The 27,486-nt window shown below is 40.7% G+C and overlaps 1 protein-coding gene across 8 annotated transcripts in view; it reads right to left on the bottom strand.

Annotated features, from left to right (window-relative positions):
- Positions 1-27,486, bottom strand: part of PRKCZ (protein kinase C zeta) — a 69,115-nt gene that overhangs the window by 40,382 nt on the left and 1,247 nt on the right. For 3 of the 8 annotated variants that reach the window (XM_020814942.3, XM_020814941.3, XM_020814943.3), the window contains exons 2-5: positions 23,887-24,070; positions 19,087-19,208; positions 15,919-16,008; positions 15,050-15,100 (exon numbers count right to left, since the gene is read on the bottom strand). In XM_020814942.3, coding sequence (XP_020670601.1) covers positions 15,050-15,100; positions 15,919-16,008; positions 19,087-19,208; positions 23,887-23,957 — 334 coding nt within the window. In that variant the 5' untranslated portion in view covers positions 23,958-24,070. Of the gene's footprint in view, positions 1-10,613; positions 11,001-11,043; positions 11,648-15,049; positions 15,101-15,918; positions 16,009-19,086; positions 19,209-23,886; positions 24,071-27,486 lie in introns of those variants that run through there. The other 5 variants (XM_078379440.1, XM_078379441.1, XM_078379442.1 and 2 more) reach the window with 5 other exon arrangements.

Raw genomic sequence — 27,486 nt, 5'->3', positions numbered from 1 at the left:
TTGAAAAACTGCCTTTTCAGGAAAGCATGTGGGAGAGAGTGTGGAAACTTGGTCCAACCAGGTCATGGGAAATGGAAGACAGGGATTCCACCTACATCCAGCAGGAGAATTTTTGTTATATATATATATATCTCATAACCCTACTTTATATATATATTAAGTAGGGTTATGAATGGTTTCTAGGATGGCAATTCAGGTAAACAGGAGCCTTCAGAACATCCTGAAAACAATTGCCAGAGTCTAGAAAATAAAATGAATGAACAGAAGTGAGATTTTTCCTTATAATCAGGTCTTTGTTACTATCATTATCTTCAAAGTTTCTTCTGAAACCATCTTTGCCATGTGTGTTTCACACCTTCTGTCTACTTGGCAGCAAGCTATTTCCTTATAGGTCTGGAAATGCATTTTTAAGACAGCTAACTGGGTTATAGCCTTTCTTTCTTTTTTTTAATATAAATGCAGGCTTCCTTTCATGCATAGGCTCCAACTGTTGCACCCAGATTCAAGCAAATCCAAAATGATGACTGCAGAACAGTGTGTGCAACTGATTTGTGCTGCAGGTTACTACAGTGTACTTAGCTTAAGAGGAAAGCTGCAAGAGAAATTATTTCAAATAAAGCATAAGGGCTCCGTGTAATGTGAAAAAACATGGGATGTTCATCTATGCTGAGAAGCATTTCATGCTATTAGAGTTTATAAACTTAAATACGCTCTTGTTCTGATTTTGTTGACTGGCACAGAGTTTCATTTTGTGGAGATGATGTCACATCACCATAAGCCAATGAAGAGTAACTTTAGTTATCAGTATAAGCCTCCCAAGTCTCTCTATCATGTTATGTTGAAGAGAACCAATGGCTTATTATATGATAAAGAGATTATATATTCCACAGCTGCAGGTGATTAATCACATACTGTTAATTAAGTCAAACTAAGTCTTATTAGTTCAATTCTTGCTATTAACAGGTCTCTGAGTTTACCATTTTTGTCTCCACTTCTTTCTTCAGTCAAAAATTCGTAATAGTGGTGCCCCGCATAGCGAGGTTAATCCGTTCCGGATTAACCTTCGCTATGGGGAAACATCGCTAAACGGAACGGAAAAGCCCATTGGAACGGGGGCCCAAACTCACCGTTGAGCAAAGTTTCCCCATCCGGCCACCATTTTCGTGCCCTCAGTAAGCGAGGGCAGGGCGCGAAAACGCTGCACGCATCCATTTTGGGTGTTCCGGCGGCCATTTTGGAACCGCCGATCAGCTGTTCCCCCGACATCGCAATGCGAAGATCGGTAAGCGAAACGCTTACTGATCGTCGCAAAGCGATTTTTGCCCTATTCAAACATCGGTATGCGATCGCATTAGCGATCGCAAAATCTGCATTACTATGAGGATTCATCGTTAAGGCACCACTGTATACATTATCAAAGCCTATTTCTTAGAATGGAGTTTGATAGGAAAGATTTCAAACACACAAGTTACTAGCGTGGCATCTGAGGCATAACTGCAAACTCCTATCTGTCCGGAAAGTAGAATGCGTGTTTACATGAATTTACATAAGAATTGTTGCTGTAACACTAGACCAACCCCATGTGAACAGACCCACACTGTTTCTATCGGTTTTTCATTAAAAACAGTACATGAGAAAGATGCTTGCCAGTGATAACTCCAATGCTGAGCACGTACTATGGTGAATGTAATGTCTCTCTGCACAAATATCCACTGGATCTATTCTGCTTATCTCCTTGGCTCAAAACTAGCAGAATGAATACAACTTTTTCCTATAAGACAAAAACGGAACAAAAGATTTTGGTAGATTCACACCATGCAACAAGAGGTGATCCTTCCTATTTTACAAGGGGTACTTGCTGTGTAAACATTTCCACAAGAAACACAAAACAGAACACAATACGCATACCAGCTATCCATGGTTACATTTAGTGCCACAGCCAACTGTACTGCAACTATTTACCAACATAGATGCCTCTCTACCTTTTACAACATTTGTTTACCCCTAAGAAACAGAACATTCACTGGCAGCACATCTGCGATATAGCACATGAATCAGCACTTAATTAAGGAATCCAATATCAACAAAATTCACTGTTCTTCAGGTAGCTGCTTCAGGGATCCAACCCTATGGAAAGTGGTTATATAAACAAAACATAACACTACTAATTTTCAGCTTGTGTCATACAAATCTGGTCATGTCTGGCATATTTCCTAGGATTCAAACACCACAGTTGTATCCATTTTTCTACAAGCATGTCTGTAGGATTAGTGAGAAACAGACATCCAGCATCCTACAAATTCCAGGTAGCACGCGATGAACTACAACAGAATTTTTACAGAGCCCTTCAATAACAAGAATTAACAATTAATTAAAAGACCCTGTTAACCCAACCACATGGAGTGGTCTTGATTATGCACACCGATTCATATCTTTAGGCACAAAAAGGGCGCCTCTTTCTATAGTTTTGCAGGACAAAGTCCTTTTCATGTTTTCCTTTTACGCTACTGTTATTCAGAGTCACTGGGATTCCCAGTGTGGTGTGATGTATAGTGACAGACCAGCACTCTGGAGAACAAGGTTCATTTCCCTGCTTGGCCATGGAAACTTAATGGTTAGATGTGGAACCGGTAAAACCACTCCTTAAATATTTCACTTACCTTGAAAGCCCTATTATTAGGGCTGCTACAAGTTGGTCCGAGTTAACAGTACAGAACGCACAGACATTCAAAGTTATCAGCCCACCTTTCTTATCCTCTGCATTAACTATCACTATTAAATCTCTCTGTATTTTTTCTTAATTGCATTTTAAAATTTATCCCATGCAGAAACCACGCAGAGGGAAGCCCATCTGCAGCTACCTAGAAACCCACCACAGAAACAAAAAAACCCAGACCTGACGGCAGCTTCACCTCTAAGGAATAGTAAGGAAGTCTGACTCACAGAGACTAATGATGATACAGATTTTTATTAATGTAAATTAATTAACTCATTTAAGCATTTTAAAACAAAACAATATCAAGGTATACATGCCTAAGGCTGTCCTTAGTACCTATACTAAACTCTAAACATTTAGATATGACAGATACATAGTCTCTTTTCTCAAATTATAGATACACGCAATCATAAAACTAAGAAGTACAACAAACATAGTCCTAAAAAAAATCAACTCCCAAAGCCAGGTTAAATCTCAAAAGTCCAAATAAAAAACATGATTTCCTTTTGTCATCTAAAATGTAGCATAGGCAACATCCACAGTCCCTTGGGGAAGAAATAAGAGGATCAATCAGTACTGGGGAAAGTACTCTTTTACCGAATTAAGCGATTTAGGGTTCTACACCCAAGTATTAATGCCAGTGCAGTATGCGTGGAAAACCCACATCGCATGACCCAACGAAGCCATCTGAGTCAACAGTCTGGCAGCAACCTTTTACATGAGGAACAGCTTCTAGATTGACTTCAAGAATAGCCCTGCTGTAGAGTACATTACAGCCATCTAGTCATGGAGTTATTAGGGCATGGATAATTGAAGCAAGGCTATCCCAGCCCAGGAACAGTCAGACCTGAGCCTAATCATCCTTGGCACAAACAGTAAAGTTTGGCACCAACGTAAGCAGCTATGCCCTCAAGAAGTATGACATATATGCGAAATCGGACTTCTGAGTGGTTACCTCCCCCTATTCCCAAGACAAAGCTTGAGGAGTTCATTCAGCATTTTCTGCTGGTTCACCAAGAATGCAATATAATAGGTACAATTACACATCCTTTCCCGCCCCCCCCCCCCTATAATATTTCTTCCAGGTATCTACTAGCTCACTTCATTGCTCTCACCTCCTCAGAAAATCAATAGTGAACTCAGAAGATGAACTGGTTGATGGCTTTTCTGTTCTTACTATTTATCACTGAAACTAAGATCCCAACACGGAGCATCAGCCACATCGTTTGGGAAATCCCTTAAGAGTACTCACAAATCTCTGAAATTCTATAATCAACTCCAGACTCATGGCTGCAGGAAAACTACTCCATAGCCAACCTGAAGCTGATTAGGAAGACGTTCATCCGTAACAGGGTAAATTAACTTATCTCCCAGTTACCAGTCTATTACTGCATGTCTTGATGCAAAAATGGGGTTGACAATGTGACCTATAAAAATGAACTATCAGCTCTTTATGTTCCCTTTCTTGAGCAAACGGTGGGAGCGAGACCCAAATGCAAATAGCTCTACAGCTTCTTCTCTTGTCTCCTACTGAACCTGCACCATACAGTTCCCACAGGTTCAGTGTGTTAGTCTGTTCAAATCGTTCAGCTGAAAATCAGAAGCTACTACAGGGTAATATCCATGTGATAAATTCCTGTTAAATTAGCAGCTTCTTGATCATAGCTGAGAGCACCAGGCTCTCCAGCTTGTCCTAAAGGTTCATGCCTCCAGCAAGCTGGAAGCTGAAATACCTGTATGGAAAGGAGGGGAAAGCAAACACGCTCTCGGCCAATAAACACCTCCCTGCTGCTGCTGGTGTCCCACTGTCATCCCAAGAAATGTAATGATCATACCACAGATAGAAAAAAAATTAATCATAAAGGATGAACACTTTAAATTATGCTGGATTGCAGCTCACATCACCGCAGCTAATGGCTGTGCTAAATGAAGATTGGGGGGGGGGGGGACCTCAGTCCTATGAAGTCCTGGAGAATCACAGCTTCGCAACGCCTGGCTTAAAGGGGTACCCAGCAGTGAAGCCTATTCCTATCTCCACACTCCTTCACATCCTTTCCCCCATCACCAGAGACCTTTGTTATCTGCTCACATACTCAACCATCAAAGAATAAGTTCATATCCTCCCATTCACACTGAGATACCCAGGCCTGTAAATTTTTCACTGATTAAACACAAGAAAACTTGATCCACTTTTTAAAAACCACATTAATTCCACAGGTTAACACATCTATCACGATTAACTGGGAAAGATAGCAGATGCTTCTTCAACATAACAACTGCAAGACCTTCATTTAATTTCCTGTTGGAAAACTACTTGCTTGTAAAAATCCAACTGCAGATACGCTGCAAAGTTCCATTAATCTTGCAGGCTTCCAGCTATGCACATTTTTATGACTGTCACCTCTTTATAATCATCTACTTCTTACTGCAAACCGCTCATTTAACAGTTGCCTGTTCACTTGAAGCAAACAGCGCTTGCTCCATGTAAGCAATGAAGGGGCAAGCATGTGGCGCTCACTGTGAGCAATACATGTTTTGCATTCTGTCCTTCCACCCTAAAGGGTCTGTCTTAGGCTCTCAGTAAAGTTAGGCTCTCATAGATTAAGTCATATCAAAATATCTGGCAGAAATATTTTTATCAACATCTTAGAACTGCAGAGCTGGAAGGGATCTTATAGATCATAAAGTCCAGGCCCTGTCAAGGAGATATAGTACAGAACTGAACTCCCAACTTCTGGCCTCCGCAAGCAGAGACCGAAACCACTGAGCTATCCAACTGGAAGGGAACAGGCTCTATAACAGGATGGCCTGAAGGAGGAGATTTTGCAAAAAGTATGTGATGTGAGCAACACTCTTTCAGATTTTCTGGTCAGCTGGGCGGGGCTCCCATCTTGTGCATGTGTAGTTCCGGCTGCAACCGGAGGCAAAAGGGCAGCAAACCTGGCTTGGCTGCGCAGCCCCGATGCAGCACTGTGTGACCACGCTAGGCACACACACAGCTTAGAGGGAACGTTAGATGTGAGCAATACATGCCAACTGAAGCTGTGTCATGCACGGTCATAGACTGTGCCCACATTCACTCATAATTAAATGATTGCCAGGTTCACGCATTGTCCTATGCGTCACAGGCAAAACCCAGAAGAAAAGAGAACCAGTTCCTCCCCTATTTATCAGGCTTCTACGCTTGACCACTCAAAGTGATTTGATTTAAAAACACATCATAGTTATTTGGAAAACCTGATAAAAACCATTTAAGTCGCCCTCTTTTCTGCAAATGCTCCAAAATAAGAAGAAAGTTATGTTCCTATATTCAAAGCCGATCATTCCAATCGGAGAAACAGGAACCAATGACTTCAGAGAGTCACTCGAAACAATAAATAGCAGGTGTTTCCTTGATAATCCAACACTTGGAAACTGCAGCTTCCTCTCTGCCTCTATTCCACAAGCGACAACGTCAATCTGTTTCACTACACACAAACCAGAGTGTCACTTCACACAGTAGACCAACATATGTGTAACAGCTTAGCTGCAAAACCTCAATAGAAAAGGCACTTTTTATGGAGAGGGAAGCGTGTGGACACTGGCAGAAGAAAATGACTTTACTGTTATGTTTTTAAAGGTCCAAAATCAAGAGAAGCCTCACATTAAATCAAACAATAACTTTGATGATGATTTCTGACAGACAGACAAACCTAATAGTTAATTTGCACTATGCTTCAGTTCCCAGAGTTCCATACTTTACACATTAACATCAAAATAAATGTTTGGCCTGTCAGAGTCTGAAGACACTCATGTGTGCATGAATTATTTGTTTCTGAACAAAACTGTTCAGAATATATATTACGTTTGCAAATACAAGCTTTGTATGGTGTTTTTTTTGGGGGGGGGGTGTCTCCCTAACTGCGGCACTTCAGAAAAGGGCCACCAAATGGGGATTCAGCCCCATAGGGAGAAATTTGGGATTGTGGTGGCCTAAGGATAATGAGGGCAGCCAGCCAAGTTAAAATGAAAAGTGAAGGATGCTAAATACATTATTAAACAGGCTCCATATGCTCCACCAGGAAATAAAGTATGTGTGTGTGATCAAGACACATGGAGCTTGGTGAGATCAACAACCCCCTAATCCCTGCTCTGGAAGTGGGAAGCCAGAGGGGCAGGACCTCCATGCCCAATCCAATGGCTACAGGCCTGCAAGTTTGTATTGCATAGCACAGCGGTTGCCAATATTTTGGTAACTGCAAAGTGTGCTATCATACTTAAACAGACCTGCCTCAGAATTCAACAGGAAAGCAAACTTACTAATAACCACACAGCACATAGTTCAACGGTAGAGTTCACTACCAAAAGATGTAGTGATGGCTGACAACTTGGCTTTGAAAGGGACTAGAGGAACGCATACAGGACAAAGCTCTCGATGGCAACTAGCCTGGATGGCCATGTAAGACCTCCAGAATCAAGAGGAATTTGCCTCTGTGTAACAGTTGCTGGGCAATATATCCACATCCTGTAAGCAAGGGGTGGGTCACTGTGTGCAGAACATACTGGCTCTCAGCCTGATCAACTATGGTCCTACTTGTGTTATTAAAACCACAATATTCACGCATCAAAGCTAGTATTTTAGTGTTGGGTGTCAATTCCTTTGTCTGATATGCTAGCCCCTAAAATATTTCAGACTAAAAACTCCCATCTTCCACTTAACAAGGATGGTGCGCTCTGACACCCAACAGTATCTTAGAGGTCAAAGCCCCCACCCCTGCTTTAGGCCTTAGTTGATGGCAGGAAGGACTGGGGCAAGACCATAGGAAGGCAGACAGCAGCTCTTCCACAACAGCTTGGCCCCGAGGCAGACAGAACTGAGGATGATGAAGAAGAGCAGGAGAAACTGACATGAGGGTTTCCACTGGTCGGTGGACATCTTTCCTCTGGAGGCTGTTTCTCTCATGACCAAAAGTATCTTTCTCCTGAGAATGAATCTAATAAAAATACAGTAATAGTGACCACATGTTGTACTGTTTCAGCAAATTCTGAATACCTGCTTTCTCAACAGAAGCAAAATAGAAATGCATTTCCAAATTCACGGAGAGTTATAAATGCCTACCCTTGCTTCTAGAAAGTTTTGTACACATTATTCACAATTCAGCACTCTGTACTCTTGTGTTCCTTGTGGCCCCCTTCTCTGAAAGGTACTGATTCTGCTTAGTGTTCTTGTATGGAATTTCATTACTACCCAATTGAGTCTAAGTGAATATAGCCGCTTAGTAAAAACGTTAAATGAACAATGCTCCTAAGAGACACAATCAATATGTTTTGTTACAAATAAACGGTTGAATCACTATTAGTTTGTAATTATCCACCCTTTTCGCCGGTGATGCTGCTATACCAAGGATGGGGAAAAGGGTAGTTATCTAGATGTTGGGCTACATTTCCCCTCAGTCCTAACCATAATAATAATAACAACAACCATTGAACTGCAGGGCTAGAAGGGATCCTATGATCAATGGGGGTGAGGGATCATATTCAATGAACTCCAACAACTGGAAGACCAAATGCTCCTCATTCCCAGGGCGGATCCCACCTATGACTTTCAGCTGGGCTACAAGTTGTTGTTATGTGCCATTACATTGCCTCAAGGGGAATTTTTCATTTAATCATTCAGGCACCCAATTTATTTTGCTTTGAAGTCTCTGACTCCACCCCTCAACTTCACAGAAATCAGAACTGCTGAATAGCCTAGTGGTTTAGGTCCCTGGCTGTGGAGCCAAAGGTTGGGAGTTCGAATCCTCATTGTGCTTCCCTGACAGGGGCTGGACTTGATGATCCATAGGGCCCTTTCCAGTTTTAACATTACGATATATGATTAAGCCGCTTTGGGTCCTTTTAAGGACAGGGTAAAAAATATTTTAAATAAAGAAAGAAAATCTGTCCGGCAATTTACTACCAAATTTCTCAAAAGGCCATTTAACAAAAAATGAAGGCCCAGACCGGATATATCTGAAACACGTTTGTATGAAGCATGGACTTATCCCAGGTTAAAGGCTCACTAATGATGTAATTAAGTGAAATAATACATAATTAAGAGAATCAGGGAAAGATAAAGGAATACATGCATCTTTTCCTGGGCAAAGTCAACTTTTAACAGTTATATTACCATCCTTATTAACTATGACTAGCATTAACCATGATTTACTCTTGGCTAAGTTCTGAAACAAAATCCTGACAGACAAGGTCAAAAGAGTTGGCAATTAAGAATCAAAAAATTTAGATCTACATGAGTTCTAAAAGATATGGAATAGTACCACTAGCTCTTATCATCCAAGATTATGTAGCACAGTTTATCACAAAACCCAAGCATTACGAAGGCCTTTCAAAATTTCATAGAGACAAGAATGAATGAAGATTTGTAAAAATTAGGAAAGCTATATGTACAGGTCACTTTAAACAATAAGGCCTCTTTAAAAAGCAAATCACATTGTCCAGGATCTGAATATTTTATTCTGATACACCTATAGGTCTTAGCATGACCACGCTATTTATTTTCTTTCAATAATAAGCCTCACACCAGATCACAGTCTGCTTTTGAAAGTTCTCTGAGTTTCAAAAGCAGATTTCCACATGGGAGGAGGGATGGCTATGAGATTAGTCCAAAATGCTTATGAAAAAATAAAGCCTGTTTGTTTTTAATGAGCCACTAGCCTCTTGTTGTTTTTGCATCAAATTAAACATTGGTCATTTTGGACTTAAGGAGGAAAGGGGCTGCCAGAATTAAACCAAAATATGCCTGGCCAAGTAATCTGACTCTGACATTCAAATCTCATAGACAACATGTTCACTACATGTTATCTAACAATGAGGCATTTATTTTTTTGGATGCAAAAGGCATGTATACACCGGGGGGGGGCGAGGCAGAGGAGGGTTAAACACACCAGATAAACTATGATACAACTAATACAATACCCAGCATGACTGTTAATTTTGACAAATATGGTTGCATGACTGGAACCCTCCCCTTGCCCAATCTTTCTAACCAATAAAACCTCATTCCTTTGTAGCTGCAGTACAAAAAAGAATTGCCCTCTGCAAGCAAATCCAGATCTTTCAGAGTTGCTTCTATAGTCGCAGTCACTCCTTTCTTCGCTGGGGGATGGGAGCTGTTCGCGTGCTCTGAATAACCTAATCATTGCCGCTAATACAGCAACAAACGAAAGGAGAACCTGTCCCACAATATTTACAAGGCCACACGCCAACAATACCTATAACCCTCGTTTTCTTCCAAGGGGAAAAACCATACAGGGCACAGCACACGATATGACATGCCAGGCATATCCAGCAAAAACTCCTCAGGGAAAACACTGATTAAACACCCAAAAGGCATTTTAAGACCTATGATTTAATTTTCGTTAAAGGTGTTGGGCAAATGGGACATGAGAAGCAACAGAATATAAAAGCTGCATGTGAGAATAAAAAAAAGATGACAATCTGCATTTTTATAAGGTTGAAGACTAATATAAACAAATATGATTAGGGTCCTTAATCAGATTCCGTGACTCAAGGACCAAAAAGGACATTTTAAAAAAAACACCTTGCTATACAATAAACAAGAGCAGACAGATTCTTCTCCTCCTTAGCCAAGCTGAAAAATAAGCCAGATAAAAGTACTAGTATGTGTTAGCACCCACTACTGCACAAAATACAGTCTGACCATTAAAACATATTGATTTAGCCCAATGTAGCAATGCGGTACCATCCTATTTCTCCTCAGTATGACGACAGGAAAACACAATAATCCATTTCAGCTTTCTTTGCAACGTAACAAATCTGAGCCAATTAAGCAAACTGGTGCAATAAAGAAAACAACACTGGCACAATAAAACAGGCCCGAACACAACACAACACATACCGTCAGGTTTTTTGGGATACATTTCCTTCATTAATCTCCCTTAGCAGCAGCATCACTCACGCTGCATGCTCTCTCTCTCTCTCTCTCTCTCCTCTGTCTGATCTTCCCCCTTGAAACAAAAAAATAAAAAAAAATCTGTCTCCTGGCAGGAACACGTCTTTTGAGGGCAATTCCCCCCCCCCACACACACACCCCAAGTATTTCTCAGCGCTTGTTCAGCCACATCCCAGTACGGGCAAAGAGGCGGCCGCGAAATCTCTGTTTGTAGCAATCGGGGCTGCAAAGGAGGACCGTCGGCGAGAGAACCAAAATGCTGACTTCTATTATCCATTGCACCACATGCACAGACATACTGCATCGATGGCCTCGGTTCATAACAATCGCAGTAAAGGCACGTTAACATCTACAGAAAAAGAAACGCATTACTCACTGGGCTTTATTCTTTTGCTTCTTCAGCATGTCATTCTTTATGCTTTACAATGCAGGAGGTATGAAAGGGGATCTCCTCGTTCCCTTATTTCAGGGATGCTGCTGTTTGGATAAGCACTAGACAACCCCCCCCCCCCCCCAAAAAAAACAACCCCACACAGAGAGAGAAGGCGACAGGCAGGATCAGGCTGAACATTAAGAGCAAATATTTAATGGAAGCCTGGTTATCCTGGTCTCTCTCTCTCTCTCTCTCTTTCACATCTCTGCCTCATGTATCCAGGCACGGGTGGTACTGGCTCCCTTGGGAGGCTGTAGCTAGCAGCTGAGGCACAAACTAAAACATGGCATGGATGTCAAGGAACTGATAAGAGAAAGCACAAATAATGGGCACCTCTCTAATAAATATACATTAACAAGCGGACAGCAAGCGGATTAAAACACACACACACACACACAGAAACAAGAACAGAGAGGTATTGTTACAGATCTTTATAAAAGCAAGGAATCGGAAGCTGGAAGGCAACCAAAACCTCATAAACTGTTCAACCAGAGAATGTTGCTGTAAATAACAGTGTAGCCATATCAAGCTGCACTGTTGCTCCCACAACTTCCACCAAGCATAGCACATCAGGAGACTTTTAAGTATTTTAATAAGGGGTGCTTCCAACAGCCTTCACATGGGGGTGGAGGTGGAGGTGATAAAATACCTTGTACATAATTAGTCCCTATAAAGGTGGCATGGGCCCAAGAGACACGTAGGGCGATGTTGACATCTGAGAGAGAAGACTGAACTCTACTTCCACGGAAAAACCATAAGGGTCGTGAGCCTCCACTTGAACCTTCTACTACCAGGAGGAGCAGAATTTATACGTTTCCCTGCATGTTACCTGATTAAGGAAGAAAAGCCTTGGGAAAGGTACCCTTTCCATGCATGAGAATTCGGACGAGAACACAGACTTGGGTCACTATGAGTTTAGAGGGCGAGTAATTGTGAAAACCTATTTCATTCATTCATTCATTCATTCATTCATTCATTCATTCATTCATTCATTCATTCATTCTTTTATCCTGCTGATCTTCTTAAAATAACCCACGCTGTTGCTTGTACATGAATCCCACTTTAAAACCTGGAGAAAGTATTGTTACACTTTGAAACATTCTCTCTTTTTTAAGCTTTTGAACAATTTTTTAACTTTTGAACAAAGTTTGGCGAGCACGGTTTTTAAATCAGTTCTTTGAAAAGAGACAGATACAAAACAACACTCCTGAAAATAGGGGTACGGAATTCAGAGCTTTACTCATTGGGATGCACATTATTACATCTTATTTTTCCACTGAGCCAAAGTTAAAAAGCCATCTATTAAGTTTGCTGTAACAGTATATTAAGTTTGAAAGGCATTAGCGAAAAAACACTCTAGTGCTTCCACATGTGCCGAAGCTTACAACATATTTCCAAAGAAATCAAAATTAAAAATGCAAATAATATTTTTGCTTAAAATGTGAGATAAATGCCTTATCATAATCTCATATAAATGAGATGTGCATTCACAACTCAGTAGGGTGGGGAAATCTACCCAACTGTTTGCCGTCCAATTCATTCCAGAACGTTCTCATTTTTGTGCAACTGCAGAAAATTAGTCTGCAATAACAGATTGCTAATTTAAGTGACAGCCTATTCTGAGTGAATAGAGAATTAAATTTCTCACTCTTGTCCCAGAAAATAACTTCCAAGTTTAAATATGGCTCACTGTAAACACCAGTGAGAAGAACAAGAGAAAAATTTAAAAATAAATTAAAGCAGTGTTCACACAAGATTTTTTTTGAAAGTGCCATCTTTAGCTGTTTCCAATGAGAAATGAAGCCATAAAACCTACCAAATAGCTACATTTATTTGCTGACAAGGAAAAACAGAATGAAATCATCTGGATCCTTTGCTGTGGATCATTACATTCATTAAAACAGCCTAATTTATATACAGTACAGTATAGGGACTGCCCACCCTAGTGCTTAATCCAAGTCCCAGGATGATCTGATCTGTGTGAATATTTAAGAACTAATCCTAGCCAATTTCACTCATCAGTTGCACTGTAGTATGAACAGCAAGTAATCTCACTACCACGTTTCTAGGAAGGCCTCACAGGGCCAGAATCCTACAGGATGCATTCATTTCACCTTGGAAAAGTCCGACGTTACAATCACTCACCAAGTATATCCTATCAGGCAAACTTTTCCGATTATTTGAAGTGACTCAAGTCTGTCCACTAACACGGCAGTGGACTGTTAGTACATTCTACATGCTAGTGAAGAACTAGGTCAACTGAGTTACAGTGGGGTCTCTACTTAAGAACTTAATCCGTATTGGAAGGTGGTTCTCAAGTTGAAAAGTTCTTATGTTGAATCTGCATTTCCCATAGGAGTGCATTGAAAACCATTTAATCCGTATCTGCTCTTTTCCGTCCATAGAAACTACGTACATTAATCTATACAGATGCATAATTTATAATGTGACCACCTAATGAAACACCCTACAAGTTAATACCAAACTAACGGTGTTTTAACTAATTTAAGCTCATAAAGCAGGGTTTGTGAGGCACCGCTGACAAAGGGGTACAGGAGCGCCAGTTGGATTATTCAGCAGTTTCACTGTCAGAGTGCAGCTGCCTAACACAGCGCTCTGTATCACTCTGCGGACTGGTTGTTAGTGAAAAAGAAAAACCTACTTTTCATTTATCAAAGTAATCCAAGCAAACACGTGCAGGAGGGTAAGAAATTTACCCAATTTAGAACATAGAAGCTCCTCATTCCGCCCGCCCCCAGGTCTGTTTGCAGCCACTTCTCTAGCTTAAAATGGAGGAAGGGATGATGCAGGAATGGACCTCTCAGAGATAAGGAGGGAGGAAAGAAGAAAGAGGATGAAATATTGTACTAAGTTGCAACTAGAGTATGGCCACTGGATCAATGGAACTTACAGGGGAGTTGACTCACCCGACTCAGTCCCCACCGATTCAATGAACCTATTCTAGTTGTAACTTACTACTGGATTTCAGCCTGAGAGTAGCCACGTAAAGAAAGGGGGATTGCAAATGGGCCATTCATGTATCTACAGCCCCCTCTCTACAGCATCTATGGTACCTGCAGCCTACAACTGATGCTGTGTTCCAATGTAGGCAACACATTTAAGTTTTTTTGCTACTGCTTACCTCAGTCATTCCTCCTAGTTGGAGGGCAGCTCAGGTAGCCGGATCAAGGTTGACTCAGCCTTCCATCAATCTGAGGTCAGTAAATTGAGTACCCCAGCACAAAGTTCATTCCTGGTAAGCCCCAATTATTATGTTGGGTTACAGCTCTACGTCTGACAAGCTACTCATGGCTTATGTTGCATTCATTTCAAAGAAAGTACAAATTTACTTCAACCTAAAGTGCCAGAAGAGGATTAATACACTAACGTCTTTTCGATACCTAGCTACTCTTGCTACTCTCCTCATAATGACCGTTTTGGTACCTATCAGCAGAACAACACCCACACTTAGGGAAACAAAGCACTTCGGTGAAAATGAAGTCTTTGCTTTAACAGCCACATCTGAAACTCTGGCCCATCTTCTCTGCACCAGATTATCTCAGTACTTTCGCAATATTAATAGAAGAATGACACATACAGATCCATTTTACTGTCATTCAACTGCAGAGAGATTCAATTCAGAAGCCAAGAGATGTGGTCTTATCATCAACATTAAAAGTTAACTTTAAATGAAGAAAGGCAGCACAAAACTTTAATAATAAAAGATCAACGCTTAACAATATATAGTATACCAAAGAATACACAACACACCTTTTTACTAACAATGTTTTGTAAGATGGAGTGCTATCCTCTCAGAGGTGTGCAGGTTCATGTTTTAAGGCTACAACTGCCAGAATTCCCTAGGCAGCATATCTGAGGGATTCTGGGAGATGTAGTCCAAAAATGCAACTGCATGCCTCTGATGCAAACCAAAATCAAAAATACTTACGGTCTTCTCCTGGGCAAGGCATGCCTGGTTTTTCTGGAATGCTGGGGAAAACTGCAACAACAATAACAATGTCCATCAAAATGTGTAATAAATGTTGTTATTAAACAACATTTCTAGCCATTTGCCATTTTATCCACAAGCACTGACAATGGAATTTAGCTTCTACAGAAGAACTGGGATTCAAAGGCAGAACACTGAAGACATCTTACTTAAGAAAGGCCAGAAATGAAGAGGGTCAATGAAATGTGCTTAATACAAAAGATGAGAAAGATTCACGGCTGTGGTGGTCTACAGAACAACAAGCATTAAAGGAGGGATTTATACAAGGAAGGGGACTGACAGAGAAGACGGAACATATTTGCAAGAACAGAGCCAAGCAGAGGCATGAAGGCATAAGAAGAAAAAATTAAAAAGATGTATACGAGTTTGTACTTCAAGACACCTGCATAGTTAATGCGCATAAGCAGCAAGAGGCATTGAGATAATTCATATGACCCTTTTTTGGTTTAGTTAAATACTAAAGAGCCAGGGAAAATGGATCTTACAGACTGGCAGCTAAATTTAGAGAGTTGTGACATGATGAAGAGCAGTAAATACCTGTCTTGCAGAAAGTAGCACAGAGGCAAACACAAGACACGCACGAAATGAAGGGAGCATCCCATAGAAAGAGGTCTAAGCAGCATCAATAGTTACATCATTCCAAGAAGAAAATAGAAAAAGGAGTCAAGCAGAGCTGGTTGCATCGATCTTCCAACCGTAAAACTGAATTCTATTATGATACCACACAGTACTATAGAAAAAGTCAGGTCTGAAATGCGTTATTTCCCAGGAAATGGAAACTGTAATGTTGACGAGATCCTGATACTTGCCATGAATAACGAGCCCTTCATGCCTGTGCTGAGAGTACAAACGGAATGCTTCTTCTAGCTCCATCTGGGACGAAATGGTACATGGATCACCTATCAAGAAAAACAAAAAGAAGAGAGGGAGAAAGAGAGTGTGAAACAACAACTCTATCTTAAAAAGTGCCAGGAATCTAATTTATAACCCGTTAGCCTAAATGAAGTTTCTTGAGAAGGAAGAATTCAAAGGCTTAGGACACACAAGTTCAATAACAAAAATTTCACTTAGTTGTTGAAAAAAGAACTGGTCTTCTGATATGTCCTGTAGCCTATTCAAGCACATCCACATGCATGTGGGGTGTAATGCCGTCTTGCATTACTCACACTCCTTGGTACTACAGGCAAACAAGAGATTTTGAGTCCCACACCTGCGATTAAGTTTTCGAGAAACCAGACAGCTCCTTCTCTCTGCAGCCAGAAACTATGGGCTAGTTAAACTTTTGGAGGCTACTGAAGAACTGTCCCTAAGTATGAGAATAGCAATGCACAAAGAGAATACGTTAGAACAGGTATAATTGGTAATAGGTTAACGCTGGAAAAACTTTACTCTAATTCTTAATTTTGTTTTAATGTTGACTGAAAAGGGAAAACAACCGCCTGCACAGTCGAAGTCAACAGACCGATCTGTTGGCACCACTGCAAGACAATGCCTTTCCACATTTTCTATACTGGAGATTGGTATCATGGTGGTCCAATACAAAAGAAATCAGAAGAAAAACTAAGGCTAGAAAAGCCATAAACAACCCCCCCCAAAAAACAATGAAGTACCAAAAAAAGACTTATTGCTTCTGTAATAGCAAAAGTCTGTTTAGTACCCTACCAGTAGATTACAGAAAAAATCCACGAAGGAAAAAAAATTTTAAGAACAGGACATGAAATTCCTGAGACTTTGGAGAAAACTGATAAAATGAGCACTGGGTAAGAATCACTCAGCTGATGTCTTTTTTTGGAACCATAGAGTTAGGAGGTACTTTTATGAGGTCCCAACCCCCTGCCTTAATGAAGGACCTCTATTAAACTGAAGCCTCAGTGTTTCCAACCTTTCCCTCATTTCCTTGGATTACTCAAGAATAAACTTTAGATCACGATGTCCCCATTTTTAAACATGACACCTTTCAAAATATTCTGTAAAACTACTACAAGTTCTCATCAAGAACAAAGTGCATTTTAAGTGTATTTTAAGTGCTTTTAATGACCTGTCTTTTGGGATGCCTTTCAGATTGCTCCACAGTAAATTAATCCACTAGTCGCATTTGCTGCCAAAGAATTAACCACTAAATAATGCTCACTGATAGTCTTGTTTGCTAATCAGCAGGAAAAGACTGCAGAAATGCAATAATTCTCATATTGTGTTATCCGCAGACAAATCACGCTGCATGAACACAGATCAAATTTCTGCACGGTATTACTGGAGCATCCTCTTGAAAGGAGGGGAAAATATACATACATTATAAGCCACTATTCTCCAGCTTGAATTTGGATTAGGCCTGTTTCTGTCAGTGGCAAGGGAGGTCTGGACAGATAAGAGTACTCTGTTAGGACGAATTCAGGGAAGTGCCATTCTCAGGTGGTAAAATAACAAATCGTTTAACCAAATCATCTCACATCTTGGCTTGATTGTCTTTGTACAAAAACATTCTCGAATTCCCAAGCAGACATGGAGTGCCTATAAAAAGGTGGGAGCAGTGTATAAAAATGTCAAGAGAAGCTTCGTTTATTGAGCCATACCCACCCATGATTTTCAAATTAGAAAAAAACATGTTGCCGTTATATAACCAGTAATCTGTCTCCATTAAACAATAAAAGCAAAAAGACAGCGACGACCAACTGGTGGAGTTTATAGTTAAGAAGAAAAGCAAAGACTGTGTTAGGAAATGTGACATGTTAAGCCAGTCAATGGGTACATTCACAGGCAGCAATAAAACAGAATAATAGAGAATCCGGGCTTAGCGTTCATGATCTGCTTGCTCTCAAGCATACAACCCATTTCACTTGTCATACCAGCAGGAGCAGCTAAGCTGACCAAGAGATACAAGCTTAAACTATTGTCTAAACCTGGGCTTTTGCCTCGCTGCTCCCACTGCCAGGAAACATTTACTAATAGGAAAATCTGGTTTTTAGTTCTGGGTTACAACAGAAGGACACAAATAGCTAGGATCCCCTCAGTGGGCATAATCCACCTCCACACAAGAGCAATACACACAATATGGGATATGACAGAGCTAAGAAACAGATACCCCACCATCACTCAAATCCTCCACCGTCTGCAGTCCCTGCGGTGAAAGCTTCCAATATCATGAGTTTGGCCCTGTTTCAGCCCCACTCAACTCCTCTTTCCAAACCCGGGGAGGGTAGAAACTAGTCACTTCTTAGCATTGCTTCTCCTGGGAACACCAGATTAAAAGCACCCAGTTTTGTCTCCTTTCCTGTGGAGGGAGAAAAAAGAGGGAAGGAGGTTGGCTCTCAGCTGCTACTTCCAGCAGTGTGGCTCAGTCAGTTCATGGAAGCCCTAGCTAACAAGGGGCAACCACAGACGAAAAGGACTTCAGATTCTCAGGGAAAGATGGGGGGGGGGGCTTCAGGGATGGATTGGGATCCCTGGGCTGCCTCCAGCACACTGATTCTCCCACTTTTACTCGACATAGGACATAATAAAGACTCATTTCCGCTCTGTCCTGTGCAAGCTCAGTCAGCACATCAGGCTGTTATGAAGAAATGCCTGTATTTCTCTCCTATTTCGAGTAAGAGTATACACACAGGTCTCCTAACTTTATAAAACCTTGATGCCTGTATCTGGACCCGGTGCAAGGGCACAGAGCCTGCGCAACAAAGAATTGGGTTCATACAATTTATAAGGGGAGACTGTATCCCACAGGTAAAAATTTGAAGTTCCTCAGTTCAGTACATGCAAAACAAGCGACATCACAATGATTATCTAAGCTGTGAGCATCCCAAAGCTATGTTCTCTGAAGCGAATATCCCTTGATATCTATTATGTGAAACTGAGAACGCCTTCAATAGTTCCAAATTAAAAGTCACCAATTTCGTCATATCCAGATAATTAAATGTACCGCAAACTGTATCAGAGAAATATTTGCCAAAAAAATGAAAGCATGTAACACGAGTCTGAAATACCTTCATTATCAATCCACTTCAGGGTAATTGGCTGTTCCTGCTGCAAATTGCACATCCCTCTCACTTCATCACAAAGTTCACTATAATTCATGGTTGCACCCAGGTTAGTTATGAGGATATCCCTGAAAGAGAGAATGTCACATGTTTATAATCGCTACTTTTTTTCTCCTTAAATCACAAACAGGCTGCCTCAACTAGCGTGTCTCTGACTTCAAATTTCACATGGTTCTTATGACCACAGGGAAATAAATATATGCAAATGAAGCAAAGGCTGAGAGGATAGCTGAAAATGACACCCAAAAAGTGAAACCGGTGGGAGTATTCTATCAACCAAGGCTCAAAAGGTTTCCTAACACTTTTTGCTTATATTTATTGGTTTGTTTGTTTTATTGTTTCAATTTGATATACCGCACCCGCTACTGCCGCAGAACTACTCTGGGCAGTTCACAGAAGTTAACAACCGAATAGTTAACACGACAAAATCATCAATATCTAACCCTGTAAAAAGAGAGGGTGCCAGGGCGTTAATAAAAACTGTATAAAAACAGAACAAGTAACAATGATACAGACAGCAATAACTGAACTGGGATGTAAAAGTAGCTCGGCTCAACTAGGGCTGGAGTGGAAGGCCTTCCTAAAAAACCGTGTCTTTAGCTGCCTCTTAAACGTTGCCAGGGAGGCGCCATGCAAAGCTCCTCTAGGAGCTGATTTCACAAAGAAGGAGCCACCGAGAAGAAGGCCCTGCCTCTCATAGAAGATTCAGGGGCCACCCTTCAGGTAGCTACCCACTGTCTATTTATTTAAAAGATATTAATATCCTTTCAGGGGTTACCTGAAAGCTCCAAAATCAAACCTTCCAACATAAGTACATAATAATGATGCAGATACATGCAGAAACAGCTCATTACTTTCAAGCATCAAATGCCCAGTAGAATGAATTCTGTGTTAAGGTTTTTGCTTACTGCCAATGACATAGGCCAGGCATATTCTCCTGAGGAGGAATATCCAAAGGTATGCAGCCACCATCGAGAAAGCCCCTATGCTAGCACCCACCTGCCTAACACTTCTTGCAGACGGGCAAGAGGCAAGGGCAGTGAATCCTGACAATCCAGATGCTTTGGACTGTAACAACTCCCACAGCCCTTAATCACTGGCAACACAAGCTGGAGGTCCTGACAGTTGTCGTGCAAAACAACTGGTGTGCCAAAGGTTCACCATACCAGGGCTAGAGGGTTGGGCGAGTGGGCTAGTGCTTTGAAATCCCAAACCAACACCATGAAATGGAAATTAACTGACAGCCAACATAAATGATGTAGAATAGGTATAACACAATCTAAACATTAGCTCTGGCATGCATTTTAGCTGCTGCATTCTGTGCCAGCTGCAGTTTCAAAACTGTCTCTCAGGCAAGGTCGCGTATTACAGTAATCAAGCATGGAGATACACAAGATGCATGCCAATCTGGCTAGATCAGCTTTCTACAGACAGGGTGTACCTGTTAAACTAGTCTACATGGTGATTTTTTTAAAAAAAATCTTGAAGTCACCTTTGTCACTTCAGGATAATTCTCAGACTTTTAAGGGGAAATGTAATCCATCAAAAAACTGATCTAAATCTTCTCTGACATTTCCCAATCCACAGTTTTGCCCAGATTACATTTCATTTTATCTGCTGTAATACTGTCCTTACACACCTGCCTAGGATTTCAAATAGAACTCCGTGTGTCTTATGTGTCATCAAATTCCACCTAATGTATGGTGCCTACCTTGGAAACCCAACAGTTTTTTCAGGGTATGAGAAATACCAATGATAATCCATGGCCGGAAAGATATAGAACACAGTCTCCTGAGTGCTAGTCTGTTACTCTACCCCCTACACTGCCTTGGAATTGGATGCTGACCAGGGCAAGGAGCAGCTGAAATCTACATTGGACCCAAACATGGTTAACATAAGAAGAGCCCTGCTGGATCAGGCCAAGGGCCCATCTAGTCCAGCTCCCTGTATCTCACAGTAGCCCCACCAGATGCCTCTAGGAGCACACAAGACAACTAGATACCTGTCTCCTGATACCCTTCCCCTGCAACTGGCATTTGGAGGAACCTTACTTTAAGCCCTGGAGATTATAGTACATCCCCATCCTGGCTTGTAACCTAGAGTGGACTTTTCCTCCAGGAATCTGTCCAATTCCCTTTTAAAGGCATCTAGGCCAGATGCCAGCACCCCATCCCGTGGCAAGGAGTTCCACAGACTAACAACATACTGGGTAAAGAAATATTTTCTTTTGTCTCTTCTCACTCTCCCAACCATCAACTGGAACGGATGTCCCGTTCTTCCGATATTGCACGAGAGGGGGAAAGTGGTTCCCTCTATCCACTTTATCCATCCCCTGCATAATTTTATACGTCTCAATCATGTCCCCCCAGGAGCCTTTTCTCTAGACTGAACAGCCCCAAACACTGTAGCCTAGGCATCATTTTAGTCGCTCTCGTCTGCACTTTTCCCAGTTCCACTATGTCTTTTTTTGAGGTGTGACAACCAGAACTGTACACAACACTCCAGGTGCCTTCTCCCTGATCACAATGTGAACAATATACTCTAGCTTTCACATAATGCATGATGATTTCTTGGTTTTCACTCATCTTAGTATTTCTTCACTGGCACCCTCTCAACCCAAGCAACTTTGTTTAACTTGTGGGCATAGCCTGTAATACGTCCACACGTCAAATGCATTTCTTAGCATCAACTCTTTAACATCTTTTCTATATTTTATTTTAGCAGCACCCGTACACAGAAAGCCAGCTAAACTATGTGCAAATTTCTTCATACTACTGCCTATGTATTACTTAGTTCTTTATTACATTTTACACCCACCATTCTTTCAAGGCAGTGCACAGGGATTTTGTCCTCTCAGCTTTATGCTCACAACTACTTCGTGAGATACCTACTGACAGGCTCAACGACACTCAGCAAGTTTCATAGCCTGACGGGGAGAGAACACGGATCTTTCAAGTCCCAGTCGAAGACTAAACACTAACACTCTAGTGTGTCTTAAGATTCAGAGAATCAAAGATAAGCAGTTGCTGGCATTTAATTCCACTGTCTTTAACACCCTGTCTTTCACCCATGAAGTGAATGACTCCACCCTAACCCAATATTTTGGCCAAGACAACTAAGAATGTACTTTTTGTGAAAGCATTTTATGCATTCTTCAGTGCTTTAGTCAACAGGGTTGCATTCAAAGGAATTCAAAGAACTGTATACAACCACCAAATCAAGAGTTTCTTTACATAAAGGAAGATTAAGTAAATATGACCTATTCTTCAATTATCCTGCATGATCGCCTCTGCTGCTTTAAGCACCATTACACCTGAAGTGTACAAATATCCACCCACCCCAAGCTTCCATGGAGACAGATCAACAATCATGAATAGTATGACTCCCTCTTCCTTGCAATTAGTTTAATCATAATATCAAAGGAGCACTGTACCAGAGATACCTTAAATTATTTAGCACAGCATTTGTCAACTATCATGGAAAACCTACACTGATGCATGGAGAAAAGAGTGAGTGATAACTCAGTTAAATCCAATGACTCTGGTTTAAGCCAACAGGGGCAACATTCCCTCTAAGGTACGCCCATGTGCATGTGTGCAGAGCTTCACTGGGCTGCACATAGGCAACCAGCACTCAATTTGTTTACTTCCCATTTCAGATGAAGTTCTGCCCCTTCATGCATGCAGAGGCTCCCATGGAGAGGGAAGGAAAATTAGAGGGAACATGAACCAGGCACCATTTTTCCATGTGAGTCTTAACTTAAATGTAAAAGCAAGTGCTGCTAAGCTCAATGGGACTTATTCCTAAGCAAATGACATTTACAAAACTGTATTATTAAAACAGTTTCTGTTAATACAGACACTGAGCCCCTGGCTAGAAAATACTCCCTGAAATGTTCCCCATTCTAAAATTAGTCTATTGTTTCAATCTCATATTAGGCACTTTCATAGCACAAATAATGTGAAGGAAAGTTCAAAGGTTGTTATGTAAGGGTTCGTAAAAGATTTGCACATAATATGAAATCCATCAACAGCTATTGAGTGCAAAGTACAACTCAACAGCACCCTTACCGGAATCTGCCAACACATGTTTCTGTTTCTGACTGCCAGTTCCATTAAAGCTAATGAGGCTAAACTTGAAATCCAAGCAGTACTGTACATGACTGAACTGTGAGCTGAGCATTTGAGCAGCACCTGCGAGTCTATGGGCAGGATCCAAAGAATCAGCCAAGGGAGAGGAATGCATCATTGGAGAGCCATAAATTGGGAGTTTCATTCCCCACAGGGCTGGGAGAAGAGTCAGCATTTGTAGCTATAAGCAAGCTACATAGTTGCAGAGAACCCCAAGAAGAATAGAATGGTAAACCACTTCTGATGATTTTATACCTAGAAAACCTTGGAAAGGGTCTCTACAAGTCAGATAACACATTATTATTGTTACCACAAAAAATTAATTAAAAAGCCCAATCCTGTTGCATAGCTATGCCATCGTAACTCAAGCAGTTGCAAAGTATTTGCTAAGGCTGACATTGTATTCAGGAAATATTGTGCCAGTGTAGTTGCACAACTAAATACACAATCAGACATGTAACACGGCCTGTCTGGGTATTATTCTCTCTGAACTTCTGCAGGCACAACTTTAGACTCAATATAAGAGGATTTCATCCAAGATCTGAAAGAAACTGACAGATGACAAGCAGAATTCAGGACAACCCCCCCCTCCAAAAAAAACCTTAATAGAACTTACCCATTATAATGAGTTTTTACTCTGATGAAATCTTTCTTCATGTTTATTTTTGATCCCATTCTGCTAGGCATGGTATGAAAGCAGCTTTCAAGTTGTCTTCAAAATCATTCAAGAGAGATGAGGAGTTTTAAAAAATGAGCAAGTATGGTTTCCATGCTTCTTCCAAGATAAAGACGTCTTTAGACTGCATGAGTAGAAAAGAAATATAATGCACTAACACACATACAAATCACTGGAAAGCAGAACAGATATTGTGCTAAAGAACAGATATTGTGCTAAATGGTAAAAACAAACAAGTCAAAGAAATTAACAGCTAGTTCACATTTGTTTAGTTACTAAACAGTATCCAAACAGATTAGTATCTAATCCCCTTTTCTTGCAGAAATACTAGTTCCATTAAACTTTCCCCAAATCTCAAAGGCTTTCATAGCTAGGATCCGATGGTTGTTGTAGGCTTTTTGAGCTATTTGGCCATGTTTGGGGCCAAACAGCCTGAAAAATCTACAACAACCATTTCACCAAATCACTGTTTTCATAATCTCAAGAATTTTTTAAAAATACCATCTCTGATTTGAAGCAAATGGACTATTGATCAGTTTCTCCCCTTGCTAAGTCCAAACACAAGCATGTTGATTTTTACACCACAACTTTCAAAGTGTGTGTAGCCTACAGCATAATCCCATCAGCTAACCCACGCTCTAGACATGGAAGCATGGAAGTTTGTTTCACAAATGAAACAATGGCTTTGACAATATCAGCATCCTCAAACTGAAGAGTTGCTACACCTGTTGACCTTTCCCCCCAACTCCTTCTACTCCAACTGTTAGAGGAAGTATCTCCTCCATTTCATGTGGCCATCCTACATGGAAACCTGACATCAATCATTAACTATACAGTGACTAGAACCACTGCATAAATAGAGCACACAATCACAGCAGCACACCTTGGACAAACAGATCAACCAGTTCTAAGTGGGATCTCTAAGAAACCCAAATCCTCTCAAAGATGAGGAGAACTGCTATTATCATTCAATCCCTTCCCTTAAAGAGTTAGGCCCTGCATCCAACAAAGTGCTAGTCAAAAATATGTCCTCCACAGGTGTTACTCTGTTAACTGGAGGGTTTCCCCCAGGAAATACATATATTGGGCCTTGGCGGAGGGTCCATCAAAAGCTTTTCCTCTTTCCCCCCTTTTAACAGCCTTTGTATGTTATCGACATTGGTAAAAGGCATAATTAGAGGTATTAGTTATACTAAAGAGATTCCCCCCCAAAAAGGGAGAAGGCAGTTCCTGCTATCCATTTCTCTGTGGGAGATAACATGTAAACTTTTCAACAAACATTTAAAAAAATATGGTAACTAGTAACATGCTATAATAAAAGTCAACAGTCCAAAATTTAAGGCAACCATTAAATTTTTTTTTTGTCTTTAATTAGGAATAAAAGTTGTTTCTGAGGGGGGAAAATAACAATTTTGGCCAGTAATGCTTGTCAGTCTTTCTTACAAAGCTGAATTCTAACTATTCTGCAGGCGTATCTACCATACAGATTTCTGACACCCTTGCTTCCCAGCGCAAGTGTCCCTCAACTTCTTTTTAAAAATACATAAGGAAAGAAGTCTCAACACTGTTCAAGCTACCAAAAACTATTTGCTTTCGTATGCTGCAAAAACATACATTAAAGAAATATGTAAAAATTACATGTACTACAGGGCTATGTGCAAAAAAAGGGAAGGAGAGAATCCAGTCTCTTTGCTCAGCACAGGAACCAGCCAAGATTGTTTAGCAAGTTTTCCCTGATTTTGATCAATGCTTTCTATGAAGCCAATGCTCACCAAGCAGACAAAGGCACCACCAACGGGTCCAAAGGCATTCTTAGCTTCTCCTATAAGCATTTAAAGTATGTGTGTGCAAGATTAAGCTTTCCCTTGTAGATCAGGCTCTCAAATGTGCATTTAGACTTTCTACAATGGGCTCACAATTTTCTTTACACGTGTATTCCTCTTTCCATTGATCAACCCATTTAGAGAGCACCGAGCACATTACTTGTGTCAAAGCACTTAGGCAAAATCTGTGAACACATCTCTCAGAGAAAAGTTTACAATGGTGTGATATAATCTGCACTCTACTGTTATCAAGTACCCTGAGTTATTCCACTCAGGAACCAGTACTTCTTAAGTACCCCACCTGTTACATTCTCTAAAGATAAATATACATTTATCAGAACGTTTACAATTCCTTATATTTAGTTTCTTTAAGCTATTCTCAGGTAAACATGATATGGTGGGGTTTTTTAAGTGCCTGCTTCTAGACAAGGAAACTAGAAACCAAGATGAATATAAACTGTTAAATAGCTCAATGGTTTAGGAGCCAGAGGTTGGGAGTTCAATTCCCCACTGTGTCTCTGACAGGGGCTGACTAGATTATCCATAGGGTCTCTTCCAACTTTGCAGCTCTAGGATTATTATTAGTATTATTAACAGTCCTTTTTATAATTATTAAATTACAAGAAGTTTACCCATTTCTAATCCAGCTAATATCACACCCATCTCACAAAGGATCCTTTGCTGGGGGACAGGAGTGTTGCCACAGTGAGCAGCTAAGATGCAGATGGTGTACCCCATATAAATGTACAAAATAGCCATGCTAAAATTGTCATAATTGTTATCACTGTAACAACAACTCTTTCCTTTAAGACTCACTTCCCACCTTGCCCATCACTTTAAACTTTAACAAAAGTGGGAGTGGGGGTGGTCTCATGACATAAAATCCTTTCAAATCATCTTTTTATCAGAAAACAATGTCCCGCTACTGTGTAAGCCCTTTGCTGCAGTCCCTTCACTTCACTGCCAATGACACTTAAGAAGGCATCCAAGTAAACGTACATAAGAATGAAAAAGGATAGTTTCACCTTCTCCAGAAGCTGTCTCTAGGCTCCTATGTAATAGTAGTAGCTGTAGTAGTAGTAGTACATTTTCTTTTAATATTTCATTAAACCAGAAAGTGATGTATAATAAGCAATAAACATATATTAGCTTTGACAAAGCAGAGATCACTCTGAGACTCTTTCAGTTTACCCAGAAGGACACTTTTGGAACAAACTTCCAGCAAGGGAGCCTTGTTCATCGGCTCCAGTATAGGAAATAAAAATTAAAAACAGAAGAGTTGTAACACTTAGTTTAAAAGGTAACAGATTTATTTCCCTGCACACCACCCCTGATTACAACCTGTGTCCTCAGATGGCAAGCAGCAGATGCTACATTTAAACTTTCATTTCTTTTCTTACACTTCTCCTCATCGGGTGGGTGGGTGAGAGGGTAGTAACTTATTGTATCACTGACACTTTAATCAGTTCTGGCTACAAACAAGACACCTTTCCTGAATCAAATGGGACAAGAATTAAAACCCGTTCCCTTGAAATTAAATTCCACCACATAGGGTTGCCTGAAATCAAAAAAGCCTCCACCCCTTTCTCAACTCATTCTTCCCCACAATGACACCTTCTCAACCCTAAGGGCTCCTCTGACCCTCAAAACCTGTCACCAACAAGGGAGCGAAAACAACTAAATTTTGGCAAGGAGGGGGGGAGACACAAAATACGCT

This window comes from Pogona vitticeps, chromosome 7 (assembly GCF_051106095.1).
Source record: "Pogona vitticeps strain Pit_001003342236 chromosome 7, PviZW2.1, whole genome shotgun sequence".
Lineage (NCBI taxonomy): Eukaryota > Metazoa > Chordata > Lepidosauria > Squamata > Agamidae > Pogona > Pogona vitticeps.
This window is presented reverse-complemented; position numbering and strand designations above follow the sequence as displayed.